Raw genomic sequence first — 24,666 nt, 5'->3', positions numbered from 1 at the left:
CCAGGGACACATCTGCCCGGTTTGATTTGTCAGATCAACAGGGGGCAGGAGTTTGAAAGGATAGGAAAAGGAGGTCACTTGGGGTCGGGGGGGCCAATGTCCCAGGGAAGCAGGGAGGCCTGGGAGCACTGGGGCTTGGGGTATGTGGCCTGGGGTTAGCAGGGGTGGGGGAGAATGGAGGAGGCTCCCGCAGCACGCCAGGAGCAGCGTTGTGTGGTTACACAGCTCCATCACCAAGTCTGGTTCTATTCTCCCTCTGAAACTTCCCTGGGATCAGGAAGCTGCCGGGAGGTGAAAGGCCTATAAGGAGAGAGTTGGCCTCCCCTAAAAAGTCCTGTTTGGGGGCCCAAAGGTCACCTCATTATTCGTGCTTCTCTGGGCTGGGTTTCTCTCCCAGCAATGGAGAAGCACCCTAATTGCTTACCTGCAGTAAATGGGCCGCCCAGGAGCCCTGGCAACCTTGCTCACACTGGGAGCAGTTCTTCCTGGGATCTACCAAGATGCCTGCAACTGAAAGATCATTGTCACCCCAGGAAATCCCTGGCTTCATCCCCACTGCCTGGCTGCCTCCAGTTGTCCCAGCGCTGGGGGTGAGCACAGAGGAAGGGTGGAAGGTGTGGGAAGATTTTAACCTCCGTAATCTCATAGTTTATCTCTGGGACATTCAGCTGAGTGAGCCTGGGGAGACAATCTGGATGCCTGCCTTGGTCACAGGGAATCTGGCCACAGGTTTAAATACTCCATGAGCAATTTCTCAGCCCAAGTGGGCTGCACTTGGGACAACTGAAGGACACTGCAGCCTGGACGCAGGTGAGGCCAGCCCTTGCAGGTCCCATGTGTGTCCCTAACTTCCTGAGACAGAACTGTAACCTCTTCATCTATTCCTGACCCCTACTACTTCTCCCTCAGCCAGACCAGTGGGGGGTCTCCATTTATTCAAAGTGAGAAAGTCCTTTGTCCACACCCTGAGAATGAGACCTCACTGCAGAGGGACAGAAACAAAATGTAATGACGAAATGAAACAAAGCAGCGGGGCCCAGCCTCCCTGCTCTGTCTTGGTCCTGTGCACCAGCCTTGGCTCCTGCCCCCTCACTGCCTGGGTGCCCAGGGCCAAGCTCCCCAGGGCAGGAGGCCTGTACCCCTGTCTGATTACGTCTTTCGGGGGAGATCCTTCATTCCCCATACGGAGCATATGCACTGCGTACTTTTATATTTGTGGGTTTGCTGCCCTCTGTCACATCCAGTTATTTGGCGGTAGTGAGGGTGGGTCCCCCGCATCCAAGGAGAGAGCTCGACTTCCAGACGCCCTGAGTTGCCTCCTGAGGGAGGCTTCTATCTGTCCCGTGGGACCCAGGGCTTCCTAGTGGGGTACACGGCCTGTCTCCCCCGCCAGATTGGGATGCCTTAAATAAATGCTCTCCACTTTGCAGAAGCCTCCTCTGCCTCATGGGGGGATGTGTAGGGGTGTCGCAGAGGCCAAATGCAGTTGGGTAAGTGACACCCCTGCTCTTGCCCCAGCTAGCTTCCCGGACCCTCTCCTCCCTGCTATGTGGCCCCTGCTGTGGGCCAGGCTTTGAAGCATCAGCTCAGCTGAGATAGTTCAGAACATTCAGAGTTAATGAATGCTTCGCAGAGAAACTTGAGAAACTTGGGAGAAATAAACCGAGGCCTTAGTGACGGTGCGAGGGACATACAAGGGGTCTCACTCCAAAGGGACCAGGAGTGTAGTAGCTACCCCTTGGCTACTACTCCTTGAGTGTGGCCTGGGGCCCTGCTCCTGCATGCTCCCCTCCCCCTCTGCTGTCTGTCATTGCCACCCTGTCTGCCAAGTGCCCATTCATTGAAGCCTAAAGGCACACTCTTCCTGCGCTGAGACACTGCCTGTAATTTGTACTCCCCTCCTCTCTCTAGGGACGCACTCAGCTTCCCTGTCCTGGGCCTCACCCTTTCCTCCTCACTCCAGTGGATTTTCAAACTTGTTCAACACAATGACAACAGCATCAACCCTAAAATAAAATGGACTCTAAAATAAATGTAACAGTTTAGGGGGACTTGGATGGTTCAGTCATCCAACCTGTGATTTCGGCTCCGGTCTTGATCTCACGGGTTCGGAAATACAGCCCTGCCTTGGGCTCTGCGCTCAGCAGGGAGTATGCTTGAAAAGTCTCTCCCTCTGCCCCTCCCCCCACTCTCTCTCTAAAATAAACAAATCTGTAAAAAAATAAAATAAATCTAACAGTTTACTTATTGAAATAATTAAGATGAGCGTAAAGAAGGTCTTATTTTTCAACAAAAAGATGTTTTAAAATTGGGAAAAAAAAATGAGGTGTGGCCATAAGCTAGTGCCTCTGTACTATTTTGTACCTCTCTCATTCTCATGGCCAAAGTGACTAAGGTCCCTGCCTTCATCGGCCCTGGGTGGCCTGTGTGCCAATCGACCTCTAGTTGATTGGTCGTCTACCCAGATCTGTTTTGTCAGGCACAGGGTTGGGTGTGCGTGCGTGTGTGTGTGTGTGTGTGTGTGTGTCCTGTGGGGGGCATTTGCAAGAGTTGAGGGATATAGCAATTTGGATTTGGACTCATTACACATCCTGAGTATGGGAAAGATTCTGGTGCCCAACATACGGAATTAAGAATAAAACCCATACTGAACTAATTATTCATTTTGGAAATGCAACAACTCTCATATTGCTAATGAAACTATGGTACTTTCTGGATTTTCTGATTCTCCTTTCTTGTTTTGTGTGGCTCTGTTTTGCTGCTCCCCTAGGCTCAGGCCCAGTGAGGGGCCTGGCCCAGGGTCCTGTGCTGCCCCCTGGAGCAGGGGGCTCCCATGTGTCAGAGGAGTGACCCATCGTCACCCTGAAAGGTGTATAAAGAGGGGCGAGGGAGAAGTCTGCTCTGTGGCTCCTGCAGGGTGATCTGACAGTGACAGGAGCAGTGCCTTCCTCGTCAGGGGCCCCTCGCTCCAGAGCAGGAAATTCTCCCTCTCACCGTCAGATGGCAGGCGACCGCTGGTGGAGAGGGGAGCATTTCTGCACGCACAGTAGGTAGGGGAAGGGTCTAAGGGAGAGGCCTGGCTTCTGGGCTCTTGGCTGTTTTGCTAGAATTCCTTAGATCCAGGTCTGGGGCCCGGAGGGGAGGTGGCACTGTGGATAGAGGTCGACCTTGGCCCCAGGACCCATCCTCCCGACGTGCCCTCTGTGGCTGTGCCTAGTCTGGGCTGCTTTGGGAGCAAGTCCGGCATCTGGGAGCTGTCCGGGGCAGGGGGGTAAGTCTGGGGGCCGCACCTCTGCTAGGAAGCCTCAGCCATTAGCACTGAGGAGGCAGCACAGAGACTGGACGAGGCCCTTGGTCAGAGGGCTGGGTGTAAGCACCTGGGCGGAACTCTGAGTGTGTCTGCAGCCAGGGAAGGGGAGGCAGATCAGAGAAGGAGAGATGTGGCCTGTTGGCTGAGGCCCAAATGCTCTTTTCCATTCCAGCCATGGGCACCACTTCCTTACCCTCCTTTACAGTCATGCCGTCTCCCCTGCACTTTCAAGGTCCATCTCCTATTGTCTGTCACCAACCAACCCTGGGACCCAGTCTCTAAGGCAGGCTCCCTTCCAGCCACCTCCGCAGGCTCTGGGTACAGAGAGGAGGAATGATCCAAAGGCTTCTTGGGCTTCCCCTGCTAGCCCTGTTCCCTTTCTCCATCTCCAAGGAGCCCCCAGCCACTGAGATTCTCTCCTTCCCACTCCTCCCTTCCAGATACTGCCCCCGGCTGCCAAGGAGGTTCAGGATCATCCTGAGCTGGGGGCTCTGGCAGGCAAGGGAGTGAGGGGTCAGGGGCATGCCTGAAGGGAATTCCGAGACCTTCCCTTTCACTCCTACTCCTTGTGACAGGAGGTGAGCGCAGTGAGCCACGGCTTTCTGAGACCCAGAATATTCCTGACCCCACCAGACTCTGAGCCCCTGGCTCTGCTGGTCCCCATAACTCAATCATGATGACATGACTGATTTGACTGAGTGCCTTTCTTCTTGGGACCTCTAAGTTGCAGAGTGCACACTGGCATCTCCCGGAGCCAATATCCCACCACGTAACTGGGGATGTTACTTCAGGTTCATGACACCCACTTGGAGATGGCCCCCTTCACACAGAGGGGCAAGGATGCTCTCTGTACCTCATCCGGTGAGACAAAGCCAAGCCAAGTATTGATTTGACAGAAAGATATGGATATGTTGGGTGGATAATGGTTAGGGGATCCTATTTCTTTCTTTTCCTGTTCAGAGAACACCTCTCCTCTGCCTCACCCCACTGGAAAGCAGAGACCGGATGAGGGAGAGTGTTCTCATCGGTCACCCAGGGACGCCTCCATCCTCCCTGGGCTCCTTCCAGGAGTTCAAGACCATGAAGCCTCTGGGAATGAGGCCCCCCTCTCCCACCATGGCAAGCACTACCAACATCTTCACCTCTTCGTATATTCTTAGAACCAGTCAATATGATTAATTTTACATGGGTATAATTTCCTGCTGTTGCCGCGGAGCCCTCCCAGCCTCACCCATCAGCAGCGACATGATACAGTTTCTGGTTATATTGGTCAACCAAGATATTGATATTATTAATAATGGATATCTATATGCTGACCTTTGTCCACACAACTGAATCACTCTGGGCTGGCTGTCACATTTCTTTAAGAGCTATTGATAAGCCCATTACTGGAAGGGCAGGTACAGTCTTAGGTGTGTGCTTTTCACTCACCTTCAAGCATCTCCTGTGAGAATCTATCCTTGTTACATGAGTTGCTGTGGGTAGGGCAGCATGTGCAAGACAAAGTCCACACGCATGTGCTCGTGTGTTGAGTGTAGGCACATGTGCATGGACATGTGTATGTGAGTATGCATGTGAGTGTGTGTATGAACGTGTATGTGTGTGTGAGTCTGTCTTGAGCACTGGCCCTTTTAGAGCTGATCAAATAGTCAATTAGAGCATTATAGGGAGGTAGCAGAATCAGAGAGTTCCTACAAATACACTGTGATGTAGTGTTTGATCTTTGGATGCCTCTTGTCTCCTAGGACTTGCGCAGGAGGCTTGGCTTTATAAGGATATTATTAGGTTGATGCCTCGTTCTCTCAATATACCTGCCAGGCAAGAGGCAATACTCACTGGAAGCAATCTGGCCAGAACCACAGGCTTGACTTTGGGGGCATGCTGCTTCCAGCCTCAGTCTTTTTATCTGTGTGGTGGCAGCAATGGATTGGGCTCCACTTTCTTAAGGGCAAAGGGAGGAGTTTGACTCAGCTCGGCTTCTCAACCTTCTACATTGAAACTCCTGATTAGAGGAATGCTTGACACACTTGGTGATTTATTGCATGCTGGGGGGTGTGGCCCGTTACCTATTAGAAGGGTTCTGTGGTAGAATGCACGCTTTGGGTGCTCATGTGTGTCATGACAGGCACACGGATCTCATTGCTATGTCTCTCTGTGATTGCTGTTCTTCCTACCTGCAAGGACAGTAGTGTCAGAGACAGTGCCTCTATCAAGTCAGGCTACAGTGATCTCTTCCTGTTTGGACCCAGACACGCTCACTTGTCAGGGGAGCCCCTCACTTGCCCCTGTAAAGGGAAGCCGGCTAGCTAGAAAAATCTTTTGGATCCTCAGACATAGTGTATGAATAAACCAGACATGGATTAATTAGGTGTGACTGCATCATTAAATTAGAATAATGAACAAACAGCCACGTATGGCATTCAAATTTGCCTAGAACGACTCCAAGGGTTGCTTTCAAGTAAGTCACCTGTCAGTTTGTAGGTTCTGGGGACTCTGGAGAGTGAGGTTCCCGTCCTATCTTGAGAAGTGAATTCTTTAGGCACCACCTACCCCAGGCAAGGACAATCCTTCAATTGGCACCAGATTCCACAACCGAATCCAAACAATGGCTTGGTTCGATACAGCATCATCTATGCACGCTTCAGCTGCGAGCATTTCTCAGAGTGAAATACGACAGGAGCACAGGTGCTCAAGAGACAGGAGGGAGAAGTTAAGAGGTGTGAGCAGCGGATGTGAAATGCATCGATCCTATAATATTTATGTGGATGGTGCACATTGTCGCTTGTGCACGCGCGTACACACACACACACACACACACACACAGAGCTTTTGCGTTTCTGTGAATTCTTTTTTCTTCTATTGACACTCCCCTACTTTGGCCAGAGGGACTTGGAAGTGAACCTAGTATCAGTTGTATAATTTTAGAAATAGCTACAGAATGTCAGTCCCCTGCCCTCTGCGGATGACACCCCTCAAAATCCCTGTCCTAGGACAGGCAGGCTGTACAGCAGGAACCATTTATCTTTAACAAAGAGGAAGAAGCCAACAGCTAAGAGGGAAGAAAATGGGAAAGAAATTCACTTGTCTCACTGGAGAGCCGGGGGATAGCCTAATGCACGGGGGGCTTTGTTAGTAAGATCTGTTAAGTATCTAGAAACCTTTGATCTGGAGCCGCTTTTAACAAAGGTGATAATTAATTAAAGCAGAGTGTATTGCAATAAAGTAACATTGCGGTCAGTTTATGCGCTGTCCAGAGCCGGCCTTCGGAAGTCTCTGTCAATTAAACTCTTGTTGGAGCCCAGCTCATTATCAATTTTTTTTCCCCGAGCTTTGATCAATATTTTTGGCTGTTCTATCCTCACAGAACCAGAACTACGTCTGTCTCCATGAGGGCACCCATTTATTTACATCTTGCAGATGGCCACGTAGGATTTGTTCCTGAGCTGAGCTGCTGGGAATCGCTCTGTTTGAGAGCGTCGGTCAGCTCATGCTGGAGGGGAGATACAAGGGAGGATAAGAGAAACCAAACATGGAGCAAGTAGAAGGGGAGAAGGCCTGTGAGCATGTGGTTCCCCAAAACATCCCCTTCTACTTCCAAAGGGACTTGGGAAGGAGGATAGTGACTGGGGCTGCCCACTGGCTTCCTAGTTGGTTCCTATGCACAAGGTTGAGGCTCAGGCTCTACACTCATCCAGGGGCCACTGGGACCAGGAGAAAAGGAGACAAGGAAGCCCTTAGGGCAAGCACAATAACTCTGGAAATTCCTCATCATTTCTACCCTTATCATTGTCTTTCCATCCTGGCATTTCTAACCGCATCCTACGTTGCCAAGTGGAACACGGATTTTTTTCCCTTACAGCCTCACTTTGTGATTCTTGAGGGTGTTTTAATGGCAAGGAAGAGAAGGAAAAGGGGGAGATGAAGGCTGAAGATAATAGGGTTACAACTAAATTGGGGGCTCTATTCCCCTGCCATAGGCTATTTGTCTAGGATTAGTTGCTTTTTGTGAATTTAAAAAAGCAAAGATAGAGAGTCTGTAAATTTAAAAGGGCAAAAGTAGAGGGGATGAATGTGCTTCTCTTGCTGTGGAGAGACCAAAATGAGGGCATCCTGGTTCCTGCCACCCGTTCCTTGCATGGGGGGGAAAATGCAGCTCTCTGCTTGGTGGAGCTAGCTTGACTTGGTCAAGTCCTGTGTGTGTGTGTGTGTGTGTGTGTGTGTGTGTAAACACTACAAGAGGAAAATAGGGCTGGGGTGCCAAGGGGCAGCGGGTGAGGTAGGAAATGCAGTGGATGGAGAGAATTATCTCTGCAGAGAGCCGGGTTCTATGGCTGGCCACTCAGCTTCCAGATAGAAGGTCATTTCTAAAATGACTCAAAAGGTGAGCAGAAGCAAGCAAGCATCTGAAGGGTGATGATGATGAGTGGGGGGAGATTGAACCCTCTTTTAAACCTGGATTTTGGGTGGATATCGGGCAGCTCCAAAAGAGCACACCTCCACCCTGGAACTTCTATCATTGACAAATCCAAGCTGTGAGTTCTGAGGTGGAGCACGGACATAATCACAAGGACAGCGGCGTCCTCCCCACATTCTCTCCTTTTCTCCATCAACCATCTCCCTGATCATGCATACCGCCTCACAAGATGAAACTACCCCTAACATCATTCCAGTGCCATTTGCATTTATCATCTCTTCCCTGGACTCACAAACACACATATACGTACACCCATATAAACGGAAGTTCACACACACATGCTTACACCAACACCCACACAGGCTGCGGCATCTTTTCTCTCCCAACCCTCCAGGACCTGCAGACACACACAGATTTTCACACCCTCTAGCGCTTCTTTCTGCATGTCACATGGGATTTCCCTTCCAAGTTCAGAAACGCTGCGTTTCAGCTACTGTCAACCAGCACTTCCAGCTTCCGGCAGGCATTTGGGTCCTACAACTTTCAGTTTCCCTTTTACTCTGCCTATGATTTTGGGCCTCATTTTCTGTACATTTCCCTCTCCTCTGCAGCGTACATACTCCAAGTCCCCTTCAAAGAGATCTTTCCTGGGTCCATTTGGAAACAGACCACCTCCTGATGATGTGTGACCTGTGTAGTGTTTCCCCCAAAACCATCTGGGGCAAGTGAGACCAGCTCTTTTCTCAGATAAGGACGTGGTGTCTTGGCTATCTTCTTAGGCATCATTTGGAAGCCCCTCTCCCATCCTGGTATATAAATTATAATAATGAGGATGATCATGCTAATGATCGTGAGAGTGATGGCCATGCTCAAGTCCCTGGAGTGTGTGGCGCCATTGCTGGGCATCAAGAGTGCCCCTGGAAACCAGCTCTTTGAAAAGTATTCTGACAACTTCACAATATGCCTGCATTATGGGGCGCATATCTATGGCAAACATTTTTGTAATTGTGTTCCTTTGGGGTTTTTTCCTAAGCTGTGACTTTATTCAAGAAAAGCCTTTCTTTTTGTTTTATTTTGTTTTGCGTTTGAGAAGCCACAAACATCCAGCCAACTGAAGCAGGTGGAGAGAGTGAAAATATGCCAAGGGGGTTCTTTCAACCCAATCTAGAATTCCCATTAAAGCTGAGGGGGAAAAGAGTGTTAACATCTCCCTGTTGAATTGCAGTGAAATCTAGGCCAGCCCTGGTTCCCATATGTGTGGGATGCGCTTAGTCATGCTTGCACATGGATGCATATACGTGCACATGTGCATATTAATTTATCTATGTGTTGATTCGGAGGGAGTCTCTTTAAAAGATAAATGAAATTACGTACAAGCAGCAAATAACCACCATTCTCTTCAATAAATCAATTATTTCCTAATAATTTTTTGTTGTTGTTGCTCCTAAATAGAATACTTAGAAACATCTGGGATTCGGAGGTTTTTTTAATGGGGGATGCTGCTTTAGTTTACATTGGTTTTGCAACAATTACTATTGCTTATTTTCTTCAGTGAAACTTGTTTTTTTAAATGTTATTCTTACCTCATTTTTCATATCTCTTTTCTCACAAGGCAAATCTTTCTTTTTAAAAACTGTAGGTGTGTGCCCTGGCTTTCTACCAGTGTCTTTCCCTGGACAGCCTGAATTTTTATTTTTCAAAGTAATTTTTAAAAAAAGTTCATCTTAATTGAACTGATGCCCATGCTGATAATTCTAGCTTCACTGTCTCTTAGACTCATTTGAAAACAGAAATCAGATAGAGCCTCACTGGCTTCAATTCACCTATCTAAGGAAAAAAAACAAAAAAAACAAAAAACAAACAAGGAGCCCTTTTGGCTAAAGTCAAGCAGTGGAAACTCGAGGTTCTGAGAATTGCTACATCTTAAATGAAAATGTGAGACACAATTTCATGAAGATGGTCAAGAAACACCAAAACAACCATAACACTTGCCACTTCCCTTTCTCCCAGCTGCACCCCAAATTAAGGGGCTTCAGGCACTTCTTACTCAGGTACCATTGAAATGAGAGGTTGTGTATCTGGTGATGAGTATATTTTAAAATTATATACTCTTCGGAGCTCAACCCACAGAAGGTTATATTACTCTGTCTCCACCCTCCCTGTGGATATAGTGTGGAAGTATAAAGGGTGAAGTCCCTGCAGCTGTGGCTTCTGGGTTGGGAGCACCTTGGGGCTGCCAGGAGACTAGATTTTCCTCCATGCAGTGGGGAAAAAAATCTCAATGCAGAGTGGTTACCCAGGCACAGATCTGTTCAGACTGGTTAACACGAAGGACTGTGATATGGGCTTGGCTGTTTAGATTAAAATGCATCGCAGGCTCCGGGAACAAGCACACATCAGTAGTAAAGGCTGTTTAAACCTTTGGGGACAGCCCTATGTTTAGATTACATTAATTCATAAATATTATACTAAATACCACTTAAATTGGACTTAAATGACTTCAAAGATAATGCATTATAATATGGCTATCCAGAGAGCACTAGTCTTTATGTCTTCCAGTAACTCAGTCTTTGCTGCCTCCTATCCTGCTAGACAAGACCAAAGTTATGAATGGATTGCTGGCTTGTTCATGTGTGATCCACCGACTGTGTATGTGTGTGTGTGTGTTAGCAGGCATGGGTATGCGTGTGTATGTATTTTCAGTCACTGCTTCTGTTTGTTCTCCAGGAAATAAAAAGAGGAAAAGAGAAATAAATGTAAAGTGAGAGAAGGAAAGGATTAGACTAGTGGGTGACCTCTTTCTTTCCCCAAGGGAGAAAAATTCTATAAGAAGGGGCAAAATTGGTCCTCAGCTCACTTCTGCTGCTACCCAGGGAGTTTGCCTCTCTCCTCTTTAATCAATAGTACAATGTCTTTCTCTTTGGAGCCTGGAAAAAACAATCTTTCTCAAAGTGCTTCTAATGGGGGGAGAAAAGAAGACTCTGAGTTAGGCGGGAGAGTTTGCATTAAACTGGGTTTTCTTCTTTGGGTGTTATTTCTTTGAATTGTAATTCTGGGCTTTTCTTCTTCTTTTCTCTCTCTGCCTAGCACCCAGATCTCCCTCACCCTCGCCCAAGTGAATTGGGGGTGAATTTACCTTTACAGTAATTACCCCAGTCCACAACTGCTATTTGCTGCCTCCCCGGCCCAACAGCCTTTCTCTGCTACGGCTGGGTTTGCTCCACAACACCCACCCACTCCCTCCTCCACAGACTCCCAATTTGACTGGAGTAATTGCCTTTTAAGGTTCACTCTACGCATGGCAGGTATTCCATTAACCCTTAGAACTCCTTCCTCCTTTAGTTACCTGAAATGGCAGGTGGCCAACAAATGGATACCCACCTGAAATCTCATGCATTTAATTTATTTTTTACTTATTTTTCTCTTCTCCTCTTTCTCTCTTTTTTCTTTCTTCCTTCCTTTCTTCTTCTTCCTTTTTTTTTTTTTTTTTTTTTTTTTTTTTTTGCCAACAACATGCATTTGCCATCCACACTGGAGGCCAGTATCCTGTCACGTCTCTCAATTTTATCCCAGTACGATCATTAGAAGTTAGAAATTCAAGAAGGGGAAAGAAAGAGCCACAAACATGCCCTGAAACCAGGCTTAACAAAGGCATGTTTCTATCCCTAGCTTCATGTTGTCAATTTAGAGTTGGGGAAAATCTAGATGCCAAATGCAATCCTCATTCTTCAAGCTTCATCATGCTTTTTGACTTAACAGTAATTAATCACCAATGGCAAGCGAGTAATTTTTTAAGGTGGCCGGAGGCTTATTTTATTAGGATTAGCTAATAAATCAGGCTGTATCTCTGAAGGAGGAGTTCAAACTCTTCTAGGACTGAGTAAACCAGACCTCAGAGACTGTCTCATTTATTCAGCTCTCCTGGAGCTTCCAGGCACTGTTAGAGATATTGTGGCCCAACCTTGCCTATAAAAATCCAAGGGATAGAGAGAGGCAGGAAGTTTCATAGGGAAAAATATATATGCTCAGGCTCTGAAGGATGAGCTGCGACAACGAGACACCCAGCATGCCGGAGCCAACAGGCCTGCCTGCCACTGACTGAGCTAGTTTAGGGGAAGAATTATTTAGAAAATGAAGTTTTGGTTGTCCTAGGAATCCTGGCTGGATATGTGTATGTATATATATGATACATATGAAATAACTATAATATAACCTTTTCTAGTTTCTAGATGAAAATGATGATAATTCTACTTCTTTGCTATAATACAAGGGAGTTCAAATAACATTAAAAAAAAAAAACACACAGTGATGATACCCGCAAGGGATCGTGAGAAGAAACCAAGGAATATTGTTAAAGTTTATCTTCATTTGAAATAAAGAAGTAAATAAAGTGCTCCAAACCCGGACCTCTTAAGAAGCTCAGCTATCCACAACTGTCTTTTGCTTCTGGTGGGTTCTGTTTTTTTTTTTTTTTAACTTTAAAATCTTAAATCACCATAATAACTGATCATTAAGATGGGCAAAAGATTTCCCTATTTATGCTTTAAAAATTTTTCATTATTACTATTTTTAAATCTGGGGACATATGAGAATGACAAAGGTTTGATACAAACCTTGATTAGCTTCTAGGGAGCTTGATTGGAAAGGGAAAAACTACAAAGATATGGTTGACTTGAGAGGGAGGGGGGGAAAAAAAGGAAAGAAATGTTATTTCAAAGACTGCCTCCCGATTTCACCTTTCCAGTCTCTCTTCTGATCAGACAGACATTTTCTCCATATTGGATAAAGGTTGGTTTGTCTCTCCATTACAGCCCCCACCCTCACCCCACCCCAACAAACCCGGTATATTTCCATTCTGCTGTGTTTTTGTGCTACTCAACATGCCATTAACTTTAAGATTTACTCCTCAGCAGGCAAGCTGGAAGATGCTAAAGCCAATAAAAACTGCTCTCTGGGACTCCAACTATGAAGAGTTTGGAGCTCTGCTTAGTATTCGGATGAAGGGAGGGCTGGAGGAGGGAGGGAGGTTGTGATAGTGAAAACCACTGCTGCTTAGAGAGCCAGACAGCTCTGCGCTCTGCACCTAATGTGCCGGAGGATCAGCTCTGTTCATAGCCCATTTGTGGCCAAGGATGAGGCTGCTCTCTCTGTGTGGGTGTGTGTGCGTGTGCGTGTGTGTGTTTTCATCTTTAAAACCACCAGCTCTAACACAGCATCTTCAGTGGCTCTCCACACTACTGTTTATTAAAAACGGAACGTCCATACACATCCCTTACAACTTCCTTAGCCCGGTGCTCCTTCCCTGCCTGACGATCAATCTCTCTCAGAAAGCATTTAACTTGCCCACACAGCTCCAGCCCGGATTAATCCCCACTGCACATCCTATACATTACTGTTAGGAAGCGGAGCACTGGGCTAATTTCGTCACCCACCAGCCACCCACACACGTTCTACAACTGAACACGTTTGGGGATCTGCCTTAAAGATAATAAAACAAGGAGAAAACAGGCAGGCTGCAGACAATTCTCATGACCACTTTCCTAAAAAGTTGCTGGGTTTTAATTCTTTGATTATTCTGTCTCCCCCTCCCCCAAGCACTCACTAGCAATGATTGCTTCAAGGGAGAGCAATAATGTACTACAAGCCTCTCTGCATGGTGAGTTTGGGATAATTTAGGCTACACCCTTCAAAATGCATATCTTGCACACACAGATTTCCCCCCCCTCCCAACCCCCCAGAGCTCCGCTTTCCTGAGAAGGGGATCATTCCGGCTTCCCCGACCCCCCACTCCACCCAGGGGATGGCTGGTTCCTTGCTAAATCTTGTCTTAGGTTTTGTCCCTCCTTCCTTCAAACATCAAACACCCCCTCCCCCACCACTCACACCACAACCGGATTACTGAGGCACATAGCTCGACAGGGAGAGTTTACTGTTAAATTGATAGCAAAATAAAAAAAAATATCTCTCTGAATTTGTCACCTCTCTTCTTTTTAGACGGCTGCGCTCCCCGCTCCTCTGGCCCGGAGCGGGGAAGGAGGAGACCATCTCCTCTGAATATTTTCAGCACCAAGGCGATGGACAGCACCCTCGGTCCCCGGCCCGCCGAGCGCCCGCCCGCCCGCCAGTCTGCTCAGCGTCCCGGGCTTGGCCGGTGCAGCTGTCCCCGTCCCAATCTTCCAAGTCGCTGCACCCAAAACCCCAAGCCCCGTTTCCCCTCGATCCTCTCTCTCTCTCTCTCTCTCTCTCTCTCTCTCCATATTCTGCTTCCGCTGCTCTCCCCACCACACCGCTTCTATCAGCTCCTCGCCCCAAACCCAGCCTTGCCCCAGCCAGCAGCTCCCCACGCACCCCAGTCCTGGGCTCGGCTGCCCGAGCGCCTCCCTCCTCGGCGTCCGCCCGAGGCTCCCTCTCGCGCCGTCTCCCGCTCGCCCGTCTCCCGCTCGCCCGTCCGGCCCGCCCGCTCCTTCTCCCCGGCAAAGTTGAGAGGGGAAGGTGCACTCACCTTTGTGCATGCCTGTGAACCTGTCCTTCAGAACCGTGAGCTCGTAGATCTTGCCGAACTCCTCGAAGAGGGGCTTGAGGTCCTTCTCATCCAGGTTGCGGGGGATCTGCCCAATGAACAGCTTGATGGCATCGTGGTCCTTCATGGGAATGGTCGACGGGTTCCCCGGGCTGTGGCTTAATCCGTTCATGTGCCCGGCGCTGCCCGGGCTGCCGCCGAGCCCGTTGGTACTGAGGCTCGCGTTGTCAGCCTGTCCGTTTGCTAACGTGGCCATCTTTATATACATAGAGAAAATCTTCTTTCCTTTTATTCTTTCTCGCTCGCACTCTCTCGCTCTTCTCCCTCGCAAGCTCGCTCGCGCTCACACACGCACACGCATACACACACTCGGGTTCTCTCCCCCTCGGTTTCTCTACACCTCGCTCTCCTCTCGCTCTCTGCTCTCTCTCTTTCTCCTCTTCCCTCGCTCGCTCGCGCTCGCGCTCTCTCTCCTCTCCCCGCTCTCTCTCTCCCTCCCTCTCTCCTCTCTCTCTCCCTCTCTCTCTTTCTCCCTCTCTCTTTTCCGATCTGGTTTCTTGCTTTCTTTTCTTTTCTTTGTTTTCCTGTTCTTTTCTCTCTCTCTCTTCTTTTTTCTTTCTTTCTTTCTTTTTTTCTTTTGCTTTTCTTTCTTTCTGTCTTTTTTTTTTTTTTTTTTTTCTCTCTCTCTTTTTTACATTGAACAGACAGGATCTCTGTCCTTTCCGTTTAAACAGGCTGGACCGGTTCAAGTTCCCAGGCAGACCAGGGGTGGGGGCGGCGAGTGAGCGCGCGCGGAGGAGGGGGGGGCGCGGGGCCCGGAGAGGGCGCGCCGCGGGGGGGGGGCTTCCGCGCGGCGGCGGGCGGCGGCCGGGAGCAGGACGGCGTGGGGCGGCGCCGGCCCCGCCGCGCCTCCCCCGTCGGCGGCCCCGGCGAGCGGCGGTGGTACAGTCCGAGACAGCCCCCGGCTATAAATAGCGCCAGGCGCATGGCTCTTCGGGAGGCGCTGAGATTCCGGGCCCGGCGGCCGCGGGGAGCGGGTGCCCGTTAGGAACGGGGCTGCCGGCCTCCTCTTTGCCTTTTGGGGGCTCTTTTTGTAATAGCAGCAGGTGCAACTTTTTGTATTTTTAAAACATTGATTTTTCATTTTCGTGTGCGTGTGTGCGGGGTGGAGCGTGTGTGGGGGCAGCGTTATCCTCCGAGCTGCGCTCCATTAGGGCGCCAGGCGGGCGAAGCCAAGGCAAGGATGGCGGGCGGGGCGGCGGCGGAGGCGGCGGCGGAGGTGGCATGGGCGCTGCTTTCTCCCATCTGGTTCCCTTTATTTATTTATTTATTTAGACTGGGAAAAGCGAGTCGGCTTGGAGGGAGTCCGCCCAGCGATCCGAGGGCGCATTGATCAGTGTCGAGAGAAAAAAAGCTACATAAATATATATTACGTGGATAAACCTATAGACAAGAGCTCTCTCGCGCGCGCGCGCTCTTTCTCTCCGTGTCTCTCTTGCTTTTTTCCTCCTCGAATCCCCAACCTGCCAGCGCAGCCCCACGGCTTCGCCCTCCCGCACGGCGTCTGCCGCCACCCGAGCCACCTGGGAGGTCGGGACCGGGGAGCAGCGGGGCCTCGCGGGGGGGACGGGGCGAGGGACTCGGGGCCCGGGCCTCGTCCCAGCCCGCCGGGAAGGCTGGAGGCGGGTGTTTCCGTCCCGGGCCGCCTCCCCCGGCCCGAAGCGCGGCGGCGGGTCCCGCGGGCGGCTGGCGGGAGGAAGGCGGGAGCCGGGCGTCTCGGCCCGCTCGCCCGCCGAGGAAGGAGGCAGGCTGTGGGTGCCGCGCCGGGTCGGGGAGCCAGCGCGAAGGACCGGCTGGATTTCTGCCCTCGTCTGCTTTACTGGTGCAAATCGAAAAAAAAAAAAAAATTTTTTTTTTTTTTCCTTAATCCACCATCAAAGAAATAAAGCCCCCGAATCGCTACCCGGGCTGCGACCGGACACAGACTCGCGCGGCGTGCGCGGGCCCCGCGGGTTCCGTCGGCTGCGCCTCCCTCTCCAGAAGTGCGAGGCTGGGAGTCGCGTCTGCGGGCTGCAGCCAAGGGTCCGGCCGCCCAGCCCGACCCCGACTTTGCCGGGCTCCCCGCCGGGCCCGCCGGGGCCAGGACCTGGGCTGCGCGGGAGAGGGAGTGGCCGGCGCGGGAGCCGGGTCCGAGCAGCCCCGCCTCTGGGGGCGAAATGCTGGTGGTGAACTTGGGCCGGGAGAGCAGATTTTCATTGTATTGGTATTTACCTGCCCCTCATCCTCTCCCACGTTTGCTTTTCCAGGGCAGCCTCTTCAACACGGCTTCAGAAGCCGGGCAAATTAAAATAACGAGCCCGCTCCCCCGCGAGTTGCGGGGGCAGAGCTGCTGGCCTGGCCCCGGTCGGACTCCCACCGGCCTCCTTCGGGGGTTCCGAGTCTCTCTCTTTTCCTGCCCTCGGATTACATGACGTTATTAGACAGTATGTTTAAAAATCTTATTTAAAGAAATGAGACCCCATCTGCCTGAAAACCGAGACCAAGCCCGTTTGGTACAACCACAACGCGGAGCTCTCCGGCGCCAGGAGGAGGCCCGAGGAGGCCCCGAGGTTCGCAGCCCCAGGCCCCGAGCCCACCTGGGACACCTCTCCCTGAGGATCCAGGGCGAGTGACCAAACAGCAAGTACAATTCTGAGAACTGTGGAACTTCATCCTTTCATGTTAAGATTCTCCTGTGTTTTCTTGATGGAATTGTGTGTAAGTATAGTTGATTCATAACTCGGTTCTGGGCTTACATTATCCAGTGTTATATGGTGGCCTAAGAATCGCAAACGTTGATGGAATCAACAGAAACTCACACTTAGAGCCTCTCTGCAATGGAGCTGTGTGCTTGGAGTGCCTGGGAAGTGCTGGAATAAGGTGGCATGGCCCTGGCAGGGTTTGAGCTGGTGGCTTGGAGGTGCGTGCCTATGTCTTGTCAGGACTGTGGGTGCCTGTGTGGATGTGTCCACCGACCCTGTTTGTATCCACACTCTGCCTACGTGTGTGTGTGTGTGTGTGTGTGTGTGTGTACCCACCAGGCTGAGACCTCCTCCTCCCCTTTCCCTCAGGACACATCAGCAGAGGCCAATATCTTTGTCCAAAATATCTCTTCTAACATCATCTTATGGTGCTGGCTGGCTCTTACCTCCCAGGATCTCACAATGGAGTGGGATGTATTTTCTGCCATAATAGTGGAGTGTAGGAGAGTATTCCTACTTGAGGTCTCTCTTTCTTCCCCTGCCCCCCACATCCTTAAAGCAAAGCTAGGTCTGGGGGAAGAGAAGGGAGTGAGCTGGGGTCGGGGGGGCTGGGAGAGGAAGGAACCTCCCCAGAGAAGGGGAGGGCAGCTGTGGTTTGTCTTTCACCTCTTCCTGCCACCACCCCAGCCCCGCCCAAGTCCACGTAAATTATTCACAGGTGTTTCATTATTCATATTATTATTAATAATAATAGTCAATACATAAATAAAAGCAGTCCCTGGGCAGGAGTGAGTGGGAGAGTGGAGTTGTTAATGGAAGGGGGCATCTGGTTATTTCGGACGCCTGCAGGAACGCTGCCATAAGGTATAACATCAACTCCCTTCAGGACTGCACCTCTGCCCCTGCACCACGGCCCTCTCCCTGTGTCTCTCCACATGTGGACCCAAAGCTGTGGAGGGCTCCTTCTTCCCTAGGGAAAATCCCTCACCCTCCCCTCTCTCCCACCTGAGGATGGCTTATTTTGGATTTGGAATGTCGCCCCTTAGGGGGTAACACACATCTCTCACTTCTCAAGCTCAGCTCTCTGACTGGTAAGTGGTGAAATGCCCCACCACTCCCCACATTGCTGGGGCAGAAGCAACCAGGACACCAGGCCCCATATAACTGAGCTACCCCTGTGTAAACAGCGGCAGAAGCTGCTTCTGCCAAGGCATTGATCTCTTAAAGGCACAGAGCTGGATCTCTGAGGCTTCTACTGCTTTGGCACCGCAGAGTATTGGGGATAAAATAACACAGACAAGTGTTTCAAACTGAGGCAATAAAGGAGCAGGACCCCAGAGATAATAGTAAGGAACGTGGTTAGGTTGCCTCTTTGGTATCCTTGCCCTTGATATTCTAGAAAGACTTGAGCTAATTTTTTTTTAACCTTAGATCATCAAAGAGAAATGTAACTAGGGAAAGATGGGGGCAAAGTATTACTCACTGTGACATTTAAACAGATTTAAAACTTTTTCTTCAAGTGCCACTTCATGGCCACAATGATTCCATCCACTGAGAGGGAGAGGGCTGGCAAATGGAAGTGGGAGCTGGGAACAATTGCTTCTCATTTTCTCTCTGTGTTTGGGGTTTACATTTTTGTTGCTGATTCATCTATGGGGATGTCAGGAAGCCCTGTGTGGTGGGGATCTTGACTTAGATGGTGTAGTTCTGCAGGCCTTACCATTGCCTCCTGCTCCTCACTTCTCCTCCCCCTCAAGGGAGGAGGAAGCCCTCTTCCTTTTCCACTTCCTTTCCTTGGAGCCACCATCACTGTCTCCTTCCGGCACCCACTGAACCACATTCTGCAGCCCTGACCCTGGCCCCCTGGCCCCCTGCCCCAAGGCCTGCTTTGGTTCACCTGCCTATGAATCTTCTCTCTCCATCTAGATTGTGAACTGATGGAGGGTAGGAAGCCAGTAATCTGGCCCCTCCTTCTCTGTGGCCCCTTTTGACAGGCACGAGCAAGATGGAGTTTCTAGACACCTATGGCTAATCTGACTTTGGGGTGGGGGTGTGTGATGCTGTGTTCATTCATCTGGGGCCTGAGGATGGGCAGGCACTCTCCCAGGAATTCAGATTCCAGGATGAGAACATACAGCAGCTTAGCTTCCCAAGGCTGCACAGCAGGGCTCAGGGGGCATCACCATGCAGTCATCCTCACATTCATCCTGCTGCTTCCAGTCTCCCACTGGAAGCAGCAGAGTGAGGGGTCGGCCTGTGAGAAGAACCCACACTATCTCATTAGAGAGACCAAAGTCATACCAACTGAAAAGCCCCGGAACAGCAAATGGCAACAGATGGTTAGTCTTCTAGGCCTGAGGAGTTCCACATGTGAGAAAACAGAAAACAATCCAAGTTGTGTGTGATGGGGGGGCAGCAGCCTTGAGGAAGGAGGGGGTCCTTGGTAGGCAAGAGGCAGAAGGTGGGACATGGCCAGAGCACTGCATGATGGCCTGGCCTGGGGGCTAGGAGGGCAAGAAGCAGCTATTTCTCCAAGGCTGTGTGGACAACAAGCTGAAAATAGAGTAGTGGTCTGTCTGCCTGAGGTTCCCCAAACAGGGACCAGACCACGGATTAGGTGTGTCTGTGGAGCCACTGCCCTGCCCAGACCTCCAGAAGGCAGTGAGGGGAGGCTGGAGACAGGGAGACTCACTTGCCCTCTGTAGGGAACTCGTGCCTGATTTAGGCAAAGAGGTTGGCTCCGAGCAGAGCAAGCACACAAGGGCAGGAGCTCACCGAGGGACAGAGCAAAAGTTGTTGGCGATGTGTGCCATGGGACCCTGGAGCAGCTGGAGCTTGTGTAGGCAGTGGCACCCTGGGAAGGCTCTCTGGAGGCGAGAACTCTGATCTGGTCCTGAGGGAAGAGGGAGTCAGCTTACGAAGGGAGGAGGGAGGTTGAGGCAGCAGGTGGACTTGCCAGGTCTGGTGTGTGCCATGGGTCTCGAGTGATGGCAAAGAGGTAGAAGCTTCTAGAGGGGGCTCCTATATGGAAGTAGGTGGGGTGGGCAAGATGTGGCTTTGAAAGCAGCCTCAGAAGTCTGTTTCTGGTCTCTTCCACAGGTTTAGGACTTCTCTGTCCTTGAATAATTTGGGAAGGTTTAGTGATATAAGAAGCACTAATTGAAGTGGAAAGGAAGAGGAAAAGTTCCTACTTCCTCCCAGTTCACATTAGCAACCTCCTGCCAGTGAGAAAACAATTAAAGGTTTCCCCTGTCCTGTCCCTGGCCAATAGCAGACCTGGCCAGAGGAACAAACCCATGGAGGGGGGGAAGAGAATGGAATTAGGAGGCTATGTGTTTTGGGAAGCCTAGAGGCTCCCCAGAAGGGCATAGGCTGCTCAGACAAGTGCCAGGGCTGGCAGGAGAGGGGCCTCTGGGCTTCCTTCCTCGCTGGGGGAGCCCAGGGACACATGGCCATCGTCTTACGGGGGCTCCTGGGCCCTGGGCGATGGTGGGGGTTGCTTCTGGGAGTCTCTCGGTCTTTGGGTGGTCAGCCTGGATGTGCCCTGTTCCTGGCATGGGAACATGCTCCTGTTCCTGGCTTCTATGCCAACTGGGGCTTTACCTCATTTTGGCTGATGGCAGGTAGGAAATGAAAGGCAGCCCAAGAAGCAGGACAAAGGGATCTGGAGTCCTGCAGCTGAGGCATCCTGCAAGGCTTGGGCAGAGGGAGGGACATGGGTCATCGCTTTCCTGTCCTCAGCTTTCTCCTCTGTAAAATGGAGGTGGCTGTCCTGTCTTTCACCCTCCTTTCTTTCCTCATGTCACATCCAAGAAGGTGAGAGGGTCATGTCTGTGAGGCTGACTCACGGTCTTGTGTAAAAATTAAGGGGAGAACAGGGACTGAGGGTCAAAATGGGCTACACAAAGGTATAGATAAAATTAACATGTTAGGAATTTACTCCTTATCTTTCCCAAAGAATTCAGATGTTTTCAAAAGGAGCCGTGGCCAGGCAGCCCTCAGTTGGACAGGAGCAGGTGCTTACAGCTGCATTTAGGTAAAGCTGGCAGAGCCAGACTCCTTGGCTTCATGTCCTGTCTCTCCCACTTACTAGCTCTGTGACTTTGGACAGGCAATTTAATCTCTTTGTGGCTCAGTTTCCTCTTTTGTAAAATCGGAAGAGGAATAGAACTTACTTTATAAAGTTGTTGTGGGGACAAAATGAATGAATGCAGGTAAAGTGCTTAGATCAATGTGGGACCAGCCAGGATTGTGGTAGCATCACTCACAGAGGCCCAGGGGTCAGGAGCTGAGGGGCTAGAGGAGGTGGGACAGTCCCTCGGGCTGGGGTGTGCATCCTACCCACGGTGGGTGTCCTCACCTGCTGCAGGACTGTTTCTCAAGGTGCTCCTGGGGGCCAGAAGCCTTCCGGGAGGGCGAGGCCTGCATCACTGCCTCTCCTTTGGGCCTGCCCTGAGTGCTGGCTGCAGGCCCTCCACAGCCTCTTCTTACCTGAGAGGTGTTGCCGCAGCAAGTCCTTTTAATTGTGATGTTTTACTAATTAGTTTTTAATTATGTTAATTTATTGTACATGAGCCCTGAGGTTTTCAGACACTGGGCTCACTTTAGAAACTGGAATAGTAAGTTGTATTTATTACACACACAACGCTGTGGATAAATGTCACTTTCTCATGGCCACGATTTCTCTGATAATGTTGCTGAAAACAGGGCTTCTCTTTCTTTCTTTCTTTTTTTTTTTTTTTTTAAAGATTTTATTTATTTATTCATGAAAGACACACAGAGAGAGGCAGAGACACAGGCAGAGGGAGAAGCAGGCTTCCTGCAGGGAGCTCGATGTGGGACTCTATCCGGGACTCCAGGATCATACCCTGGACTGAAGGCAGGTGCTAAACCTGCTGCTGAGCCACCCAGGGATCCCCTGGGCTTTTCTTTCTATTCAGGCTTTTGAATGTTAATTCTTCCCCTGCAGCCAGCTTCCCCCACCCCCCAGTCCAACACACTATCCTTCAGATAGTGTTGGGGTTAAGAGACTCAGCATCCACAGGCTGTGCAAGTGACATGATGGAGTAAGGTGGCTTGGTGGTACAGGAGGACCCCATCTGGGTAGGGGTTCAGGAAGGTGAGCCTGCAGGACAGTTAGACACCAGGCTGGACCTTCCAAGGGTTGTTGTGTGGGGGCCTCAGACTCACCCAGATGGACCCCTCTTGCACCCTCACCCAGCTTCTGGGTACTGAAAAGAGCTTGGCAAGAAACCTGCAGCTGTGTCCACCGGGGAGAGGGAAGGATGGTTATGAAGAGGGAGAGGGCATGTGGGCAGTCAAAGTGGTTCCTGAAGGCCATGGAAGGATGTAGGCTTTTGTTCCAGGGCTGGTGGGTAGCCTTGGGGGGACAGGTAGGGGTTGACATGAGGGCTAGCTCACAGGAAAGATTCAGAGTGGGGATTCACTGCCCATATGCTGACCAGTTGCTGATGGTAACAAAGAAGATATAATCAAGGGCACAGCCTGGGACAAAAAAGTTGCCTAGATATTTATGAAGGATGGCTGAGAAGGGAGAAATCACTCTCCACACACACACACACACACACACACACACACACACACACACACGTGGGGAACTGGAAGGGCACTGTATTAGGCCCATTTTCCAGAGATCATTTCTACATTCAAAGGATGAATGTTTGCTACCACTAGTAGCATTTAAAGAAAATGCCATAGGTTTTCAAGAACCACTCCCTCCCCCAAATAATTTCCAGATGGTAGCTTTCTTTTAATAAGTTTAAAGTGTTTATGCAAAGTTGTGTGTGTGTGTTTATGTATGTGTATATATAAAGGGGGTATATATATATAAAAATTCTGGTCTCTTACTAAACAACATATTAATAAAAGTTTTGCTCAAAGGGTAACATTTAAAGAAATAAAGTCCATAAATACAACTGGGCATTTAATGCTTTAAAATTTGTATTTAAGACTTGAAGTTGCTGCACTGTTTATACATAGATACATAGGTGCATGCAATGTGTAGAGAAAGAGTTTGAGCCTTAGAACCAGCCAGATCTTTAGCTTGCCAGCAATGTAAGTCATGTTCTCTGAGGCTCAGTTTCCTCATCTGAAACATGGTCACAATAACACTGTATATGACTGTCATGAAGTGATAATAAATTATTGAAAGTGGTGATATTTAGTTCCTACCACGTAGTAGGTGCCCAATAAATGTTAGCAATGATTATTAAGAGTGTACTTACTAGTAAACTAAGTCTCTCCTTTCCAGGTATAAATACAAACTGTAGCTGAAAATAGCATTTAAAATATGTGTAACAGGACGTGGAGATTTTCTAAGGAAAAGGGCAGTTTAGGTTCTCCTCAGTGGTCCTCCCACTGTGCTGAGGTAAGAGGAATCTAAGTCTCTGGTTGTGGGTGCCATGCTGTGTGAAGGGTTTTGGGGAGAGGACTCACGTCAGGGAGGGGCCCCATGAATTTCTCTCAACATGGCAACTCAGTGATGCTCACCTGTGTTCAGATTTGGGAAGGGGCTCACACTGTAGCACAGACCTAGTACCTCCCCCACACTGTCAGGGAGCCTGTACGCACACATCTGTATGCTCAGACACATGGGAGGCTCCCACACATAGGACACCCGCCTCCACACCCTGCCACCTTCCTGGGAAGGGGAAGGGTGGGCAAGCTCTGTGACTCATTGTCTGGCTCTGTGCCCTCTCACTGAGTCACAATGTAATTGATCCCTCCCCGCGCCAGGTTTCTGCTCTCATGTGACCCAAAGCAGGGTCATTTCCAGACCAGGGTTGGGGAGGCCTGACCGGGGAGAGGCAGACCTGAGAGGGAGGGGTAGACTGTCAGTCAGTACCTGAGGATGGCACTGAGCCTTGTGTGTGACTTTCCTGGATATCTGCTGAGGTGTTGTGTTTGTAAGAGTCAGTTACCACTCTCCAACATATATATCCCCTCATCAGCCTCCACTGGTGTCCCCATTAGGGTAGGACTGTCTCTATAAAATAATAATAAATAAAATAAAATAATGCCAACAGGAAATAATGAAGGACTCTGGCACCTCCTTGAAGATGCATGGTGTTGTGCTTCTGGGACGAGGGTGATCATCCTTGTTTCTAAAATGAGTTGTGGGCTTAGAGAAGCTGAGAAGTGGGAGGTAGGAGGATGGGGATGTGTGATCCACACATCATACGAGGGCAGGGTCACCCCTTGGGACTCAACCTCATGCCATTCTTGGCTCAGAAAGAGAAGAACCACCTCTCAGCTGATGAAATGGCAAAGGCTGGCTGGCAGGTATAGAATCGCAAGTACTGGCTTGGTGGCAGAAGGCAGATTATGGGTCACCTCTGCAAGGTCTTCTCTAATAGATGGCTCTGGGGTGTGATTTACAGGCCCCTATCCAGCAACTGTCACACAGGCCTTGTTATCGACAGCATCACTGCCCCACCTTGGACAAGTCATGTAATCCTTCTCGGTATTTTCAATAGGCATAAAATTCTCTTTCGATGCCAGAGAGGCCTCTAATGAATATACAAAGCTCTAAGAAATAGGCAATCATATTGTTATAAACTTGCTCCCTCCACACTTCCCTGTCCCTTGCCCTTGTCCTGACCTATGAGCTGGCATCCATACTGTGAGACCCATGCCCCCTTTGGGTCTTCAGGACTGCTCC

General features: G+C 50.0%; 1 protein-coding gene across 49 annotated transcripts in view; it reads right to left on the bottom strand.

The window, feature by feature from the left end:
- Positions 1-14,714, bottom strand: part of CELF4 (CUGBP Elav-like family member 4) — a 298,234-nt gene extending 283,520 nt beyond the window's left edge. For all 49 annotated transcript variants that reach the window (XM_038543416.1, XM_038543423.1, XM_038543430.1 and 46 more), the window contains exon 1: positions 14,227-14,714. In XM_038543416.1, the coding sequence (XP_038399344.1) occupies positions 14,227-14,512 (286 nt within the window). In that variant the 5' untranslated portion in view covers positions 14,513-14,714. The remainder of the gene's footprint in view (positions 1-14,226) is intronic.
- Positions 14,715-24,666: the final 9,952 nt, after the last annotated feature.

This window comes from Canis lupus, chromosome 7 (genome assembly GCF_011100685.1).
Source record: "Canis lupus familiaris isolate Mischka breed German Shepherd chromosome 7, alternate assembly UU_Cfam_GSD_1.0, whole genome shotgun sequence".
Taxonomy (NCBI): Eukaryota; Metazoa; Chordata; class Mammalia; order Carnivora; family Canidae; genus Canis; species Canis lupus.
The sequence above is the reverse complement of the archived record's forward strand: the minus strand, read 5'-3'. Positions and strand labels throughout refer to the sequence as shown.